Here is a 17527-nt window from a genome sequence, read left to right as displayed (position 1 = left end):
TAAATAACTAGTCACTCTCTCATAGATAGATTTGAAATTGATCAAGATCAGATTTGAAATTGATCAAGATTAATGTGAGTTGAAAAAACTGTCCCGAGTGCATGGTTCTCAGAGACCCAAGGGCCTGCTACCTCACACTCCAGGGCATTGATTCTCAAGAGGAGGCTTCTGTTTCTAATTCCTGGCCACCCACTCTGTGTACTCCAGCCACAAATCCTGAGAACCAAAGGATAGAGAGTGACAACCACATGCAGCTTGCTTTAATTCCACCTCTAGAATGATAGTGTGAGATTCCCCTCATATGTGCCTGGTACCCTCCCTCTTTTTACATTTCTCATCCCCTCCACCATTGTCTTCCCTCCTAAGAGCAAGAACAATAACAACAAAGTCCTTATATTTAGAGACTGATCCAACACCCAGGGTCATTCCCTTTCAACCACCCACAATGGAATGGACTTTATCCCTTGAACAAGGAGAGTGAACCCTGCTAAAGGAGATCCAACAAAATCTTAGAAGAGTGAACACAGTTCAGAAAAACAGGAACATATTCTCCATTGAATGCCTACCCCAACCCACCTGCCGCAGTGACTGCCTATGATCTCAGGCAACAGAAAAGCAGAGAGAGCGTGAAAAGACAGACCAAAAACTCAGCCGTAAAGGAAATACTACCTCAGAAATGAGTATTTTTTAAGCATTGAACTTAATAAGATCATAAATTTATTAAAGCAAGAGCTCAAACATAATATGAGACAATAAAATGAGATGAAATGGGAAATACAGAACTAAGGGAACAAAATGAGAACAAAACAACAGCAGTCCAAAACTTATAAACAAATCTGAAACAGCAAGGAACTTAATGGCCTGAAAATCAAATTATTGATACTATGGGGAAAAGCTTTAGATGATTCTAGAGAAAACAAAAGAGAAAAACAAAAAGATGGAAGCAATTTACATCACTGCAAGTGTGGTCCTGAATAAAGATAAGATAACTCATATCAGTAAAGTAGGGGAACTCACCCCCATGAAGCAATTAGCCAGAAAATGTATTTGAAGATACAATAAAAGAAAATGTTTCTGAAATAAACTAAATGAGTCTCCTTTTAGAGGTCATTGTGTTCCAGGAAAAAAAAATTAAAAGCTGATAGTGGTCAACTCTGGAGTGACTACTAGTTATATTATCAGACTTTGGGGAAGAAAAGGGTTTTGCAGACATGCAGGCAGAAAAAAGGCACATTAACCTCAAGGAGGGGAAACTACCAGTCAGGCTGGCAGCAGGAACAGAATCTCTACGATTGCCGAAAGCAAAGGCACGTACAGGGTTTTGTAGGAAAGAACTTGTGTATTAGCACCAAGTAAGTGTTAAAATTCAAACAGAACTAAGAGTAAACAACTATGTCAATAGAATGTAAATGTTATAAACTTCTGTCAAAGTGAAATGAGTCAATCTTCATCTAAAATTGAAACATGTAGTTCAAAAATATGTTTAAAATGTATTTTTTTCAAATTCTTAACTTTTCAGGAATTATCTCTGTAAAGAAATAGGGATCTTAAGTGTAGTGATTTCCTTTATTTCACTTCGGCTTCGTTTTCTTTAAGTACAGGGTTAAACTGTATTCTTTTTGTTTAAAACATACATAGAATGATCCCTTTAAAACTTAAATGTGGTATTTCTGAGTGTTTTGCCTATGGGGTGAATTTTTGCATTTTTTCCTTTGGAGTTTTATTTAAACAAGATATTGTTTAATTTTCTTGTTTGCAAATAACTTTAAAAATAAAATCTTATTCCAAAAAGTAAGTAAAACAAACATACCTGCCACAGCCGAGGCTCTGGTTGCGTAGGTTATGGATGGGGTTTGGCACAGGCAGCTTTAAAAAAAAAAGCTCTTGGAACTGCTGTTCATCCAGGTGGTTTCTTTTCTCTGTTTCTGTATTCATTCCAATAGCCGAGTGGCTCTCACTTTTATTACAACCCACCTCCAAGCTCCTGGGAAGTGAGTAGGGAACCTACTCGCCCGAGATGATGCTTATCATTTTTTATTTCGCCCGCTTGCTTGGTATAGTCGGTGAGAGGCATAAAGTACATCACTGATTTTATTGCATTCATCTTGAAGAGGGAAAACCGGTAGGGAAACATTTATAAGTGAGTGGATTGAAGAATAAAAACGATTTGCTCAACATCATTTTGTAAAGGTATCAACAATACTGATTTTTTTTCTATTCTACTTTAGCACAAATGTTTTCATTATGAGACCCCCACCTTTTTATCTGCCCTTTTGACTATGGTGGGTAAATGTATCTTTAGTATGTATTTTTTTTCATTAAATTTGTGCATGAAAGCACATAAACTGATGTCACAATATGACTAGAATTTATTTTGTGTTAATTCTTCAGTTAATGCAAAGTGGTTATTTTGTTGTAGATATTTTGGTCTAATAGGAATCTCAAATATATATATATTTATGTTTGAACAACTATTTGAAAATAATTAGGAATTAGCATTTTGGCTTCTATACAAGTAAGTAATAAAAGCTTGAGTAATTTTTGTTTATGTGCCCAAGGATCCAACAAATGGAAATAAACTAAATTATGGCAAGCAATTATTGCTCAAAAATATAATAGTTGACAGAGATTGTGGGTGGTTGATGCCATTTAAATGATGATTTATTTCAACACAGCGAGAAATGGAGGTGGTTTCAGCTCTTCTCTCCTGCAGTAAGCTCCATCTGACCCACCTAACCTACCCACCCACCTGCCCATCTATCACTAAGGACAAAGAAATAGCCATTGAATATCGTGTTCAGTTAAAACGGTGGGGTTTTTGTAACGAAGGGCCATTACATTATGACTTTTACATTTTGTTGGTGAAGAACCACAAGTATGTGTCTTATTTCACTTTATTATTTTTCTGTCTATTGATATAATGGCTACATTAGCAGTTCTTCATGGGTCTACCAGTGAATATCACATGATCATCTGAGGTATGTTCTAAAAATCAGTGTATTGAGCCTTTGTTCTCAGAAGAATGTCTGTATTGCATATTTTAGAGCAATACTGTTATTTAGAAACTTGGTAAAAATTTTGCTGTAAAACATACTAAATGTGATAAGACAAATACCCAGCATTAAAAGCCTGAATTTCTTTCTTTTGTGGGCTGGCTCTCTCAGCTGCTGTGCAGTCCTCAGCTGCAGCGGTGAAGGGGAGGATAATTTAGTTTTGAAAGATCAGGTTCCAGGGTCTAGGTGAGACAGGCGTCCAGAGAGGAACACAGCATTCTAGAAATGTACACTGAGGCCCCTGCATGGGTGTTTCAGTAGACCTTGATTGCCAGAATGTTAGAATGCAGTTTTATCCAAAACAGGCTTTCCTTAAACTGCCTTCTTCAATTGTCATAACACCTCGATGACAGTAATGTTAATTTTTTTAAAAATCATAGTGTATATTACCGTTTTACCAATTGGTTTCTTCTTTTTCTTTTTTGAACAGAAATCTTAGAGGCTGGTATTAAAGGAACTTCAGAATCACTTAAAGGTGTGAAACGTAAAAAGATTGTAGCTGAGAATCACCTGAAAAAAATACCAAAATCCCCGCTGAGAAATCCTCTTCAGGCAAAACATAAGCAGAATACGGAGGAGCCGCCGCCCGCCGTCGTGCAGAGCGCGTCGGGGCCGCACAAGAAGCAGAGCCCCGGCGCGGCCGGCAAGGCCGGGAAGCAGCTGAGCCGACACAACGGGGAGGCCGCGGACCCCGGGCCCCCCAGGAAGCCGCCGGAGCCGCGCCGCTGGGGGCCGGGGGGCTGCGACGCCGCCGCCGCCGCCGCGTCGGCCGTGCCGGGCGGCAGACGCGACCCCAGCGCGCCGTGCCCGTCGGGGAAGGCCGGGCCCGAGCGCCGCGAGTGTGCCCCGTCCCGCCGCAGCCCCCCGGCCCCCGCGTACGCCAGCACCGCCTTCGATGTCCTGCTGAAAGCCATGGAGCCGGAGCTGAGCACCCTGTCGCAAAAGGGCTCGTCTTGTGCGGGGAAGGTAGAGAAGCCCAGGCCGAATAAGGCTGGACCACCGTCTCCACCGATCAGCGGCTCGGGGGACGCCCCGGACCCGGCTCCGCGAGCACCGGGCGCGCCGCCGCCGCCGCCGCAGCCTTGTCCTCGGACCTGCTCCACGGGGCCCGTGTCCGCGGCCCAGAGCGACCCAGCGTCGGTGCAGCCCCCTCTTCCTCCATACAGTCCGCACGAACCCCCTGCCCCCAAACCCAACCCACAGAATCAGCAGCTTCCAGCGGGCTCGGGTTTCGCGAGATCACTGACGAATCTGCAAAATCAAGAGAACGCCAAACTTGAACACGTGTATCACACAGCAGTGACGTCGCCCGCGGGTCTGACTTCACCCTCCAGTAGAACTCAGGTTACTCCTCCAAACCAGCAAATGGATTCCGCTTCACCCGCGTCCATCAGTCCCGCCCCTTCGACACAGTCACCCCCCGCGCCGATTTACAACTCGACTCCTGTTGCCCCAGCCATTAATCACAGCGTGGAACAAATGTGCAATCTTCTTTTGAAAGATCAGAAGCCAAAAAAGCAAGGAAAATACATTTGTGAGTATTGCAATAGAGCTTGTGCAAAGCCCAGTGTGCTTTTAAAGCACATCCGCTCCCACACTGGTGAGCGACCCTATCCCTGCGTGACCTGCGGGTTTTCATTTAAGACTAAAAGTAATCTGTACAAGCACAAAAAATCCCATGCACATACTATCAAACTGGGTCTTGTCTTGCAACCAGATGCTGGGGGCTTGTTCTTGTCCAATGAGTCCCCCAAAGCACTTGGTATCCATTCAGATGTGGACGACAGTGGGGAGAGCGATGACGAGGGCGCTGCTGATGAAAGGCAGAACCAGAACCACCGGGGCTCCATGGACCTGCAGCCCGTGCAGATAATGAAAATGGTACCCAACTTGGTACCCAACTTGGAAGCGTTACCAAAATCAAGCTCCATTCCAAGCAACCCAGATCACATGGTAGGAGACTTTTCACTACGGGACAAATCTTCAGATTCACAGACTGTGGCAGACCTACCAAAGGTTGTGGTCCACCCCATCGGTGTGTCCCCTTTAAGAGTTGACAGCCCGAAGGTTACAGACTCCAAGCCTGAACTGTCTAGTGCACAGAAACAGAAAGACTTTCAGATAACCCGTGTATTGGCCCAAGCCTGGGCGCCCTCCCTGGAGACTGATGAGAAGTCTGGTCAGAAGGGAGACATGAGTCAGCCAGGAGGAAAACAGGAATCTCACGTGGGAACAGCCCACGCCCAGCTACAAAGGCAGCAGGCTACGGATTACTCTCAAGAGCAGCAAGGAAAACTTCTGAGTCCTCGAAGTTTAGGAAGTACTGATTCTGGTTACTTCTCACGTTCTGAAAGTGCCGATCAAACAGTGAGTCCACCAGCTCCCTTTGCCAGAACGTTACCCGCCGCAGAACAGGACTCTAGTAAGACTAACGGGCCCTCCACACCTCGTGTCACTGCACCAGCAACTTCTGCTCTACCAGCGGGTGAGAAGGCATCACCCCTCCCAGGCCAGATGCGCCCGCCCTTGGCAACAAAAACCCTTGAGGAGCGGATATCAAAGCTCATCTCAGACAATGAAGCCTTGGTAGACGACAAGCAGCTGGATAGCGTAAAGCCACGGAGAACCTCTCTCTCACGACGGGGGAGCATCGATTCCCCCAAATCTTACATATTTAAGGATTCTTTCCAGTTTGATTTAAAACCAATGGGACGGAGAACAAGCTCAAGCTCTGATATACCAAAGTCCCCTTTCACCCCCACTGAGAAATCGAAGCAAGTGTTTCTTCTGTCTGTACCTTCCCTCGACTGTCTGCCTATCACAAGAAGTAATTCGATGCCAACCACAGGTTACTCAGCGGTACCTGCGAGCATCATCCCTCCTCCTCATCCACTGAGAGGAAGTCAGTCATTTGATGACAAAATTGGTGCTTTCTATGATGATGTCTTTGTATCTGGACCTAACACTTCTGTGCCCCAAAGTGGACATCCCCGCACCCTCGTCAGGCAAGGAGCAGTCGAAGACTCTTCAACAAACGAAAATCACGTTCTGGCTGTCGGGCAGCCCTTGGACGAGAGCCATCAAGGATGTCCCACCACTGGTGAGACCGCAGCTGCAAGGAGCAAGCCCCTGGCGCCAGGCTCACACGTGGAAAAGAAGAAGTCTCATCAAGGACGGGGGACCATGTTTGAGTGTGAGACCTGTAGAAACAGGTATAGAAAACTGGAAAATTTTGAAAACCATAAGAAATTTTACTGTTCAGAGTTGCATGGACCAAAAACAAAGGTAGCTCTGAGAGACCCTGAGCACAGCCCTGTGCCCAGCGGAGCACCGCCCCCGGTTCTGCACTGCAGGGTGGCAGCCTCCACAGGGGTCTGGGAACAGACGCCCCAGATAAGAAAGAGGAGGAAAATGAAGAGTGTTGGAGATGATGACGAATCGCAGCAAAATGAAAATGGAGCGTCTCCACGAAGCTCCGAAGGCCTTCAGGTTCAGAGCACTCTGGGCTCTGCGTCTAAACAGAACGCCACCGTCCCGGGTGACCCACAGCGAAGAAATACCCAACTGCAGAGCTCCCAGGTGCCACTTGTGGCCAGAGGCCCCGAGCAGACCCTGGACCCAAAGCTGGCAGCTGCCGTGGAGCAGCAGATGGACCCGGCCGCCCAGGACAAGGCAGAGCTGAAGAGGCACGGGGCCGGCATCTCCGTCATCCAGCACACCAACTCGCTGAGCCGCCCCAGTTCATTTGATAAGCTTGAGTTTTGTGAAGGCGCTTCTCCCATTTCTTTCCAGGAGCCTAGCAGGCCAGCGAAGCCCGGGTCTCTGAACGTCATGGGAATCGGCCAAGAGGAAGGCTGCCCTCCCCGGAGCACGTCTCACCCCCACCAGCCTGCGCGGCCAGGTGCCCCGAGAGCAGAACTGCAGGAAGGCTCAAGACGGATGTCCGCGGAGCGACACATGTTGGGACAGTCCTCAAGACTTGTTCGGCAGCACCACATCCAAGTCCCAGAGATCCTGGTCACAGAAGAGCCAGATCGGGACCTTGAAGGCCAAGGCCCCGAGCAGGACAAAGCAGAGAAGTTCAGTTGGCCTCAGCGGAGTGAAACCTTGTCCAAACTGCCGACGGAGAAACTGCCGCCCAAAAAGAAGAGGCTCCGTCTGGCCGAGATAGAGCACTCCTCAACCGAATCGAGTTTGGACTCCACTCTGTCCAGGAGTCTAAGCAGGGAGAGTAGTTTATCTCACACTTCGAGTTTCTCCGCCTCCTTAGATGTAGAGGACGTTTCGAAGACTGAGGGTTCCCCCAAAATTGACTTGTTGAATAAGGCCGAGTTTCTCGTGATTCCAGCTGGCTCTAATACACTGAGTGTTCCTGGAAGTCACCGGGAAATGAGGCGTGCTGCGTCTGAGCAGATGAGCTGCGTGCCCACGTCGATGGAGGTCTCCGATTTCAGAAGTAAATCATTCGACTGTGGAAGCATCACTCCACCTCAGATAGCTCCACTCAGTGAATTGCAGCCTTCAACGTCCCCCTCTGGCCCGGGAGTCCCCGGGCACGTGCCTCTCTTAGAAAGGAGGAGAGGCCCCCTGATACGGCAGATCTCTCTAAACCTCGCTCCAGAGAGTCATCTGTCTCCTGTGAACCCAGTGTCCTTCAAAACTGTTGCTCTTCCTGGTGTGAACACAGTGCCATTTCAGGGGCCTCAGCTTGCTAATACCTCTTTAGCTGAGTTTCCGGCAAACACTTTGCACCCTCAGACTCAAATTAAGGATCTGCGAACAGAAACTTCAAGTTCCAACTCTGCAAACATCTTTCCTGTTCAACAGCTTTTTGGTGTCAGTTTGTTAAATCAAATGCATGCGCCCCTCAGCCACCAGAACACACCGCTGTCTCTGCAGGTGTCTGCACAGAGTGGCAAGCCAGAGGCAAGCCTCACTGTCTGCGCATCTTCTAAAAATGAGGATTGCTTTGCTCCCAAGTACCAACTTCAGTGTCAGGTTGTCCCTTCGAGCCAGTCTTGTGCTTCTAATCCTGTACATCCTCTGCCAAAGCCTGTGCTTTCAGATCCAATAGGGGCCGAGCATCGTGCGACTTCGTTAACAATACCCACCAAGTTAGCAGAAGCCGCATCTAACTCGTGTCCTCTGCCGCCACTGAAGCTTGGGTCACTTGGTGGTCAGGGGCCGAAAGTGCCAACGTCATTTTCGCTGCCCGTGCACTTGCAGGGCCAGGTCTCGGCCTACTGTTTTGCCACAGTCACACCTCTGCCACAAATCCTAGTGACCCAAGATCTGTCCAGTCAGCCAATTTGCCAGGCTAATCGCAGTATGGTGCCAATCAGCGAGGAACAAAATTCCGTGCCAAAACTGCAAAAAGATCACCAGAATGCTTTGCCAGACCTGGAGGCAGAACTCATTTGCCCAAAAGTCTTTTCAGAGGTGGGCCAGAATTCTTCTCTCCTGGAATCCCTGCCCATAACTCAGAGAATCTCTGTTGGTAGACTTTCCCCCCAGCAAGAATCTTCTGCTTCAAGTAAAAGGATGCTTTCCCCAGCAAATAGTTTAGACATTGCCATGGAAAAGCACCAGAAGCGAGCCAAGGATGAGAATGGGGCCGTTTGTGCAGCAGATGTCAGACCACGGGACCCACCAAGCTCCGGAGCCGCTGAGGTCAGTAAGCAGAGGAAGCCCGCCTTAGTGAGGCAGGTCTGCACCGCCGAGCCCCTGGACGCCGGCGTGTTGGAGCAGGATGTCTTCTCTCACCCGGAAGTCAGTAGTGAGGCTGTTCACTTGACTAATGTTTCGCCAGCTGATAATCTGTCATCAGGACACTCCAAGCCCCTGGTGACAGAACCTATAAAAGAACCGCAGGAATTTGAAAACATTAAGTCAGCCACATCACTGGTGCTTACAGCGAGGAGGTCGCCTGTCCCTGCAGAGAACACTCACATCTCTCCTGTGGAACGGGTAGACCGCAGCTGGGACGGGGAGTCTCCAGGGGTTAAAAATGCAGGTGGCACGGTGGACATCCAAGAACAGAGTCCGCCTGCAGCCACTGCTCCTTCCGTGGGTGAGGCCGGAGACCCTCAGCAGCTGTCCTTCCCCAGCCTGAAGACCGCCACCAGCTTCACGTGGTGTTACCTCTTAAGACAGAAGGCGCTGCACCTGCCTCAGAACGACCCGAAGACCTCGGCCTACACTGACTGGACAGTGAGCGCCGGTAACCCCAACCCACTCGGTTTGCCTACGAAAGTTGCTCTTTCTCTCCTTAACTCAAAACAGAAGACCGGAAAATCACTATATTGTCAAGCAATAACTACCCACTTCAAATCAGATTTATTGGTCTATTCAAGCAAGTGGAAAAGCGGCTTAAGCAAGGTACTTGAAATACCATTTATCTTCAAAAATAGTTTATACAAGTTAGTTTTAACATGTCTGAATGCTTTTCAGTAATTCCACTGGAAGTTGTATTTTAATTTTGAATTTGAAAGAAAGAATGATAAGGGTACCAGGGAGTTCTACCGGTAAAGGTTACCTGGAGTCCTGTCAGTGATTCCATCCTGAAGCATTTTGAAAATGATAACTTGCTTTGAGCACTTTTTTCCCATTGGCTGAATATTTAAATCTTTACTTAAAGGTGCAGATCATCATAGTTTTACTTTCATCTTTATGTGAAGGATTTTTCCTATTAGGTCAGAGAAGATTATGTTTTTGCTCAGTCCCTGCTAATAAACGGTGTGAATACTGAAGATTGTTATATTTCATTTTAAAATAAAAGCAGAGAGCCATCCAGACTTGTCTTGTGCAGACCGGACCACTCTGCCCTCACCATGCTGATCCAGCTCTCTTGCTATGTAGTTTAAGAGTCATCTTAGACCAGAGAGAAGATTCACAAAATGACCAGCTGTACACTTGATAATTAAGTTGATTTGGTCAAGATTTACAGAGTAAGCTCATAAAACTATAACTTTGGGTTATTTGTGGAATCATCAGTCTTATTCGAGTTGCTGGCTTTATAAAATGGGAAAAATCCTTTAAATGATTAAGAATTAATGAATAGGTAAGGGCATTAGTTTGGACTCTGGACATTCAGAGTCAAAGTTCTTGACCTCTTGAGGCTCACAAGCACAGAATACAGATTCTAAATATATACATAGTTATTTATCTACAAGAGAATGGCCTGGTGTCAGTATTAGACTAGAAGTGTATACAACTTTACAAGAAGGAAGACTTTCTGCCAGTAGCTTGAAGAGGTATGGATACAAGGCTGGTATTCCAGAAGTGTGATACTTCAGCTGAGTCTTATAAAAAAGGGGGAGGGATTTTTTCAGTCAAACAAGAATGAGAAATTTTAAGTCTGCCAAATGATATGGAAGTGAGAAAGAACTTGGTTCATTTAAAGAACCTTGAGGAGTCCAGTGTGACCAGAACGTGTTGGACATTTGAAACACTGACACCGAAGTTGGAAATGTAGGTAAAGACCAGAGAGGATGAGTGGTAGGAGGGAGCTATTGGGACTTCCTGGGTGAGGGAGGAGGGTGCATCCAAACCATTCAGAATTTAATTTTTAAATGCTCAGAATCTACAGCTACTAAGTCAGAGATTATGAGAATTTAAACAGAGTAAGAGTATGAGCGTGAGAATTTAAACAGAACTCAGGTGTGTGTATTCCTGAAGTGCCTCGTGGAAGCGCCCCGGCAACGCACATTTAGATGTGGCGCGAGGAGAGAGGTCTGGGTGGAGGGTGTCGGGTCCTTGAGCGCACGGATGCAACGAACGAGGTTGTCCAGGGAGAGTGTGAAGGAGAGAGAAGGGCCTGGAATGGATCCTGAGGCCACTGCTATTTAAAGGGCTGAATGGATGAAGGAAGCACATGGGGACCTGAAAGAGGCTGTTCACAGAGGAGGAAGGAGAACCAGGAGAAAGGGTGTCACACAGATCAAGGAAGAAGGTGTTTTAGGGAGAGTTGTTCAATCCAAGGGGTCAAACAAAGATGAAGACTAACGTGGTGTCTGGACTGAATGGTTCTCATACCACTGAGACTTGCGTCACATGGGCAAGTGGCTGTGGAAGACTGGCACTGGGTTGACTGTTAGCTCACAACCCAAATGTTGTGTTTATAATTCAAAATGGAAAAGAACAGATGGATGTTAACAGGTCAAGTGTATAGACTAAGGAAATAATAAAGATCTTGGCATTTAGCTCGTTGGTTAATAGAAGCCAGATTTGATAGCAAGAAGAAAGTGAGCAAAAAATCAGTGGGAATTTGGTATTAAGAAGAAGGTAAGAATAGAATTACTGTGACAGGCATAAAGGCAAGGAAAGGGGTGTGTGTGTGTGTGTATTTTCCAAATTGCAAGGAACCCAGATGTGTTTGCCAGAACAAGAGGAGACATAGCATTTGTGCCTGTCAGGGTCAGTGTCATTACCCCTTCACACCAGCTTTTTGAGACACAGGCCAGCAGCCTTTCTTTACTCCTGGCTTTTACAGACAGGACCTTGTCAGGGTATTCTTTCTGAGGCCACACAGGCCCTCTGTCTGTGATGCAGACACCCCCTCATCACTTACTGTCATGAAGTCATCCCAGTATGACAGCTGTCTACTTGGTGATGCAGTTTTTAAAAGACGTTTGTAACAAACAGATCAGGAAAGTTGTGCTTTGTGTTGGGTTTGGCCAGAGACTGGAGTTTGAGACTTTGCTGTTAACAGTTGACCTTGCCAAGTGACTTGACCCTGAGTGTGTCCTTCCTCACCAGGGTGTAATCCTGCTGGGCTGCCCGCCTCCCCAGGATATGTGAGAGCAGAGTTAGCGGAGGAGTGAGAAGGGGGGTCGTGAGCAGTGTGGCTGTACAAAGTCATGAGGTGGTGTCACCACAGTGTTCCTATAGGAAGAGCACACGTTGCTTATCATTTTGACGTTCATTACCTTTTTCTAGAGATTGATTGTTATCAGGCCAGGACCTAACTTCTGACCTGACCTGTAGTTCACAGTTATCAGTACTCAGGAACTTTTGAGGAAATACAGAGAGGAAACATAATGATGGTTTAATATAACGGGAGAAGGGGAGAATAAAACACTGGGGAACTGCTTTAACATCACAGCGCACGGATGTGGAGGGGGAGTTAGGCATGTTTCTCAGGAGTGTGAGACGTTGTACCATGAGGGGCCACTAGCCCTTTTCTGTCTCCAAAGAATAAACTCTAAAAAGTATACTTAAACAGTAGTATGAGTGGTTGGTAAGCTATAAGAAAGAAATATTAAGTCTACTTTGTAAAGTTCCTATTAAATGCATGGAATATGAGGGTGTAGAGGGTTGTAAAGTCTTTATTTGGGGGTGTCAGTGGACTGTGGTGGGATTTGAAAATAGCATGAGATCAGTTTGCTGAGATTCAGGCAAATATATTAAAGATAGAGGAAGAAATAAAGCAATAACCTTTAAAGCTGTTACTTCCTTGAAACACATTCCATTGAGTTAACTGTATGCACTGTATTCTGCCATGTTTTAATTTCCAAGTGAAACATTAGCATGTTTGTGTTTTCAGTTTTATTAAATTAGTGTCTCTTTTTTTTTCCCTTTCAGAGAGCATTAGGTAATCAAAAGTCCACAGTAGTTGAATTCAGCAATAAAGATGCCTCTGAAATTAACAGTGAGCAAGATAAAGAAAATTCCTTAATCAAAAGTGAACCAAGAAGAATTAAAATATTTGATGGAGGGCAAGTACAAATTTTACTTCTTAAATGTACATTTAAACTTACTTTTTAAATGTACATTTGCTTTCATGTGAATGAAGCTGATTTTATATAAATGTTGCAAGGTTTCTCAGCTTATTAACAGAATCTTCATGGCAAAATATATGTTAGGTATTATGTTAAATCCATTTTGCTCAAGAAAATGATAACTATTTAGGAAGCATTGCAGGTTCTAGGAGGCAGCTAAGCACAAAGTTTTCAGAGTGAACACTGGGTTTCACATTGATTTACAGTAAGGGATGACCTGGAAAATCTGCTCTAAGAGAGATGAATTCATTGCCTGTTCGATGTCTTTTGTGAATTTGGTTATGAGAGAAACAAATTGTAAAAGCCAACTGGAGTTAAAATGAAGCTCAGGAATATTTCAATAGAGTTGTGATTAAACTTAACAATAAAGAAAACTTTTAAACCAGTGACTTAGAGGAAACATTTTAAAATTAAACCTGGTATTGAATAATGTTGTTTTATTAAAATTAGCTATTAGAATATTAAGTGTTGAAGTTACTTATATGTGCATAAAATTTATATTGATTGGGTATAAAAATTTTGCCTTGTTTTATTTTTTAGGTTGAATTTTAATCATCAATATTTTCTCAAAGACATAGTATCCAACTGCCCTATTCATTTCTTTCTTTAAATTAGATATAAATCAAATGAAGAGTATGTATATGTCCGAGGCAGGGGAAGAGGAAAGTACATTTGTGAAGAATGCGGAATCCGTTGTAAGAAACCTAGTATGTTAAAGAAACACATACGAACCCATACAGATGTCCGCCCCTACCACTGCACTTACTGTAACTTCTCCTTTAAGACTAAAGGTACGAGTTGACGTCACTTCATGGTCCTTTATTATGTGCACTGAGTTAGTAGATCTAAGACCCAGCTTTACATAATCTTTGAGCAAGGATGCAGTAGCTTAAATAGACTGATGTAAATTACATCTTGTCAATGTCGTAGTCTTATTTCTTTGTATATTTCTAGACCTCTTGGGAAAAGTTTTTAATTATATGTTTTTAGAATATATGTAATAAATATGACATTTGAAAAGGGGCAACTGCCCTTTTTTATTTTACTCCCCAAATTATAATTGCATAACATGATGACTAATACATTTTCAAAATTACTTACTTTGGGGCTGAAGAAGAAAAAGAAATTTTCATGATCATAAGTAAATGCATTTCAGTACTAAAAGATGAAAGGAAAAATTAGTAACTACAGTAAAGTTATAATGATGACATTCATGTTTTATTATCTAATCTTGGGCATGCATAGCCATTTCTTTTCTGTGAAACTTTTTTAACCCAAATTCTCTTGAATTTCAGCTTCAAAAATTTTCTAACTTTTGTGCTATTTAATGTTTATAGAACTCAGAACTAGTAATTAAAATTATATTTAGTACTCTTTCTATATTCTTTATGTTTTTATTTAAATTGTAAGCCTTTATTATAGTTAAGGTAATTTTACTGTCTACAGATTTCCTGTTACATGTAATGAATACACTGTTATAAAACGTCTGCTTTCTCCACTAGCCTCCTTGTCGTGAATCATATAAAAATTTGCTGCTTGAGACTTTAATTTCATATACCATGCTTTAGAAAGTAAGAATGTCTCAAATACAAAGCAGTATAATCATAAAGCTATTTGTATGAAAGAACTATCTGTGAAAAATATTTAATCAATTTTTTTTAAAGAACTACTTTATTTTTATCCCCTTTAGGTTCACATTTGCTTTTTTCTGACTATATTGGTTGTCTTTGTAGTTTTTGTGTTAAAGATTGATCAACTCTTTAGCAAAATCTATTACTTTTTTTTTTTGGCTAGTATTTATTGTCATTTAAAGAGAGTTATAGTATGCAGCAACTGGATAGCTTCAAATTAGCCAGTAGTACCTGAAACAAGAATGATGGGGAGAAACCAAAACTGTTCTTCAGACAGCCTTGACTATTTCTAAACAGTTTTAAGAAATCGTGAGTTGGGAGGAACCCTAATTCTGTCATTCTTGGATTGTGACATAGAACGCATTTCCTTCTGGAAACAGAGGGTGCATTTCAGGATGATTTTCCTGATCTTGTGTGAAGGCTTTGATAGGATTAAGTGCCATGATCTTTTAACCCAATTTATTGCTTTTACGCTGGTTTTGATTCTATGATTAAGAAATGTCTGTTAAATAATTTCCAGTGTGAGTAACAGGCCAATATTACAAATAAAAGATTACCAGGTACCGAGTGACGTCACCAAAAAAAAAGAAGATCAAGGTATAGTGTGAAATGGGTGTTTCTCAATAGATGGAGGAAGAGGAATCAGGATATTTTTAAAAGCATATTTATAAAATAAGGGCAAGAAAGGAAGCAGAACTTAGATGTGGGGAACCAAAGGAAACTGCAGGGATATCTTGGCAGAGAAAAATATTGTGAATCAATAAGTATTGATACTCATGAAAGATCTCAAAACAGCATCATGTAAAATTTTAGATGAATGTTTGTTAATGGTGGACAGGGCATAATGACTCTTGAGGGCGAGCATTGTAGGTTAGCAGTTTGCATGTCTTTCATTTCTCGAATATCTGAATTTACATTAAATGTTTTGTTTTGTCAGATAATTCACTGGAATTATGTGATAAGTACTTATTTGAAGAAAGCTACCCTAGCTAAGGAGACTGGTGAAGAAAATATTAGAAATTCATGGTTTTCCTGTTCTTGGCATGGCAGTTCTCCTTTTTATGGTCAGCTTCCTTGTAGAAGTCTGCCTTTTGTGAATATATGTAGGACAGAGTCCATAGTACCTTTTAAAGCTAAATAATAATAGACTTCTTTTTAGATTAGGCTGTAGGTTTTGCCCTACTCTGATTTACTTCATTGTCCCCGCCAGTTCACCTCTGCTCCTTACTGAATGTGTCTGGTTATTAACAGAAAGTAATAGTGATATAGCAACTTGCAGCAGATACGAGTATGCCGAGACAGCGTAATCCTACCAGAGGGATGGTCTCTCCTACTAGAAACCGATGCTTCTGGCGCTAATGCTTCATCATTTGTCCTCTTAGTTTACTTTATGAATACTTTTTCAAAATAATTTTAATTGATTTGTTTTCACAATTCTGCTTTAAAGGTCAGTCAGCAGAAAATGAACAGTGACCTTGCATCTCTGCAGGATTTCGTCCCATTTATATCACAGAAGGTGGGACTCTATATATAGCTGCAGGAGCCCAGAAACAAAATCTGTCATACTTTCCAGAGGATTTAGATTAATGCTTACTAAATCTGTTGAAAAATGTATCTGTTAATACACAGAGTTTAAAGCATTGCTAGGGGATATTTGCATTTTAATATGCATATTTTGCATAGTGAAATGCAAATTGTTTATTTTAAATTATTTAAGAAATTGGTTAATAATAAGTAATAGCTCAAGTTATGAGAAAATAATGCTTATTAAAAACTTATATTCCCAAATTTTCCTAGCTACAATTATACAGTAACTTCTTAGAAAGCAAATGATTTTCTACGGCTGTCTACTTAGGGAACAAAAGCATTTTGAAAGCAAGCTATTAGTGGACCTTGTAATTTGGTTTATAATATTGTCCTAATACTAGAAAGTGTTTTGACTTATAAGTGGAACTTTCAGCCATAAAAAGATGGGCAAACTTTTTTTTTTATAACTTTTTAGTGTGAAATTTTTGAAGCATACAGAAAAGTAGATATTTGTATAATGAACACCAATATACCCATCATCTTTTAATAATTGTTAACATTTTGCCATATTTGCTTTATATTTTATTTTTTTAAGTGTATTTAAAGTAAATGTCAGACATGGCCAAGCCACCTAAGCTGGGCGTTATCTCTAGAATCACAGCTGTCAGGGTTTGGTGGATCTTAGACGTTATCTGGTCTGGGCCCCTCTTACACGTGAACCTCTAAAAGCACCAAGCTCTGGGATGCTGTGCACACTGTCTAGTGCAAGAATTGGCTTGAACAGGTATGACCAGTTCCTGGGGCTTATTGCATATTTAGTGGAATTGAGGCTCTATAAATACGGCAGTTTTGCAGGTCCTTCAGCTACTGTAAGCTCAAAATCTGGACCGATGGTTCAGACATTTTTAGCTCTCCTGGAGGTTTATTCTGAAATACTAATTTGCCCCTGCTTGCCAGATTCAGCATTTAGATTTTGTTTATTTTCAAGAGAGATGATTTTCCCTTGGCAGTTTTCTGGGTGTGTGGCATTATCCACTCAGGCTTCTTGTATCCTCAGAAGAACCTGAGCTCTCCGGTACATTCACGATCACCAGGGGCCAGTGCCCCCAGGGGTTCCCAGCTAACCTGCTGATACTTACAGAGGCCCATACTCCAGCTACCAGAGGAAACACACCCTTAGGGTTACTGTTATGAGACTTTTAGTCAGGATAGTGAAGTTTAATTAATGCAGGAAATCCTTTCTTGTGTTCCAAACATACAGAAATACTATTTATAATACAACCACCACCAAAAACAGTTTTTAATAGATAGCCAAGCTTGAAATTTAGAAAGGCAAATTCCTAGGATCCAGAAATAAAAAACTCCAAACTAGCATGGTGAACAGATATTTAAAAAAAAAAAAAAAGGCCCATAGGACATCAGGCCAGATATACACCCACAGGCCTGGGGTTTTAATGCTAGTCCTGGAATGGAGTCTGAGGTCTCTGAAGTAAGCCTGCCTCTCCTATCCAGTGACTTTAGACCATGTGGCAGAAAA

At 42.9% G+C, this 17527-nt stretch overlaps 1 protein-coding gene across 27 annotated transcripts in view; it reads left to right on the top strand.

Annotated features, from left to right (window-relative positions):
• The window catches only part of HIVEP1 (HIVEP zinc finger 1), a 224579-nt gene that overhangs the window by 160325 nt on the left and 46727 nt on the right, over positions 1-17527 (top strand). For all 27 annotated transcript variants that reach the window (XR_012062373.1, XR_012062375.1, XR_012062374.1 and 24 more), the window contains 3 exons: positions 3484-9431; positions 12636-12769; positions 13448-13623. Coding sequence is in view for 1 of the 27 variants with exons in the window: in XM_072945677.1 (XP_072801778.1) it covers positions 3484-9431; positions 12636-12769; positions 13448-13623 (6258 nt within the window). In the remaining 26 variants the exon portion in view is untranslated. The remainder of the gene's footprint in view (positions 1-3483; positions 9432-12635; positions 12770-13447; positions 13624-17527) is intronic.

Source organism: Vicugna pacos, chromosome 20 (assembly GCF_048564905.1).
Source record: "Vicugna pacos chromosome 20, VicPac4, whole genome shotgun sequence".
NCBI lineage: Eukaryota > Metazoa > Chordata > Mammalia > Artiodactyla > Camelidae > Vicugna > Vicugna pacos.
Note: the sequence above shows the minus strand (reverse complement) of the source record. Positions and strands in the feature narration are given on the sequence as shown.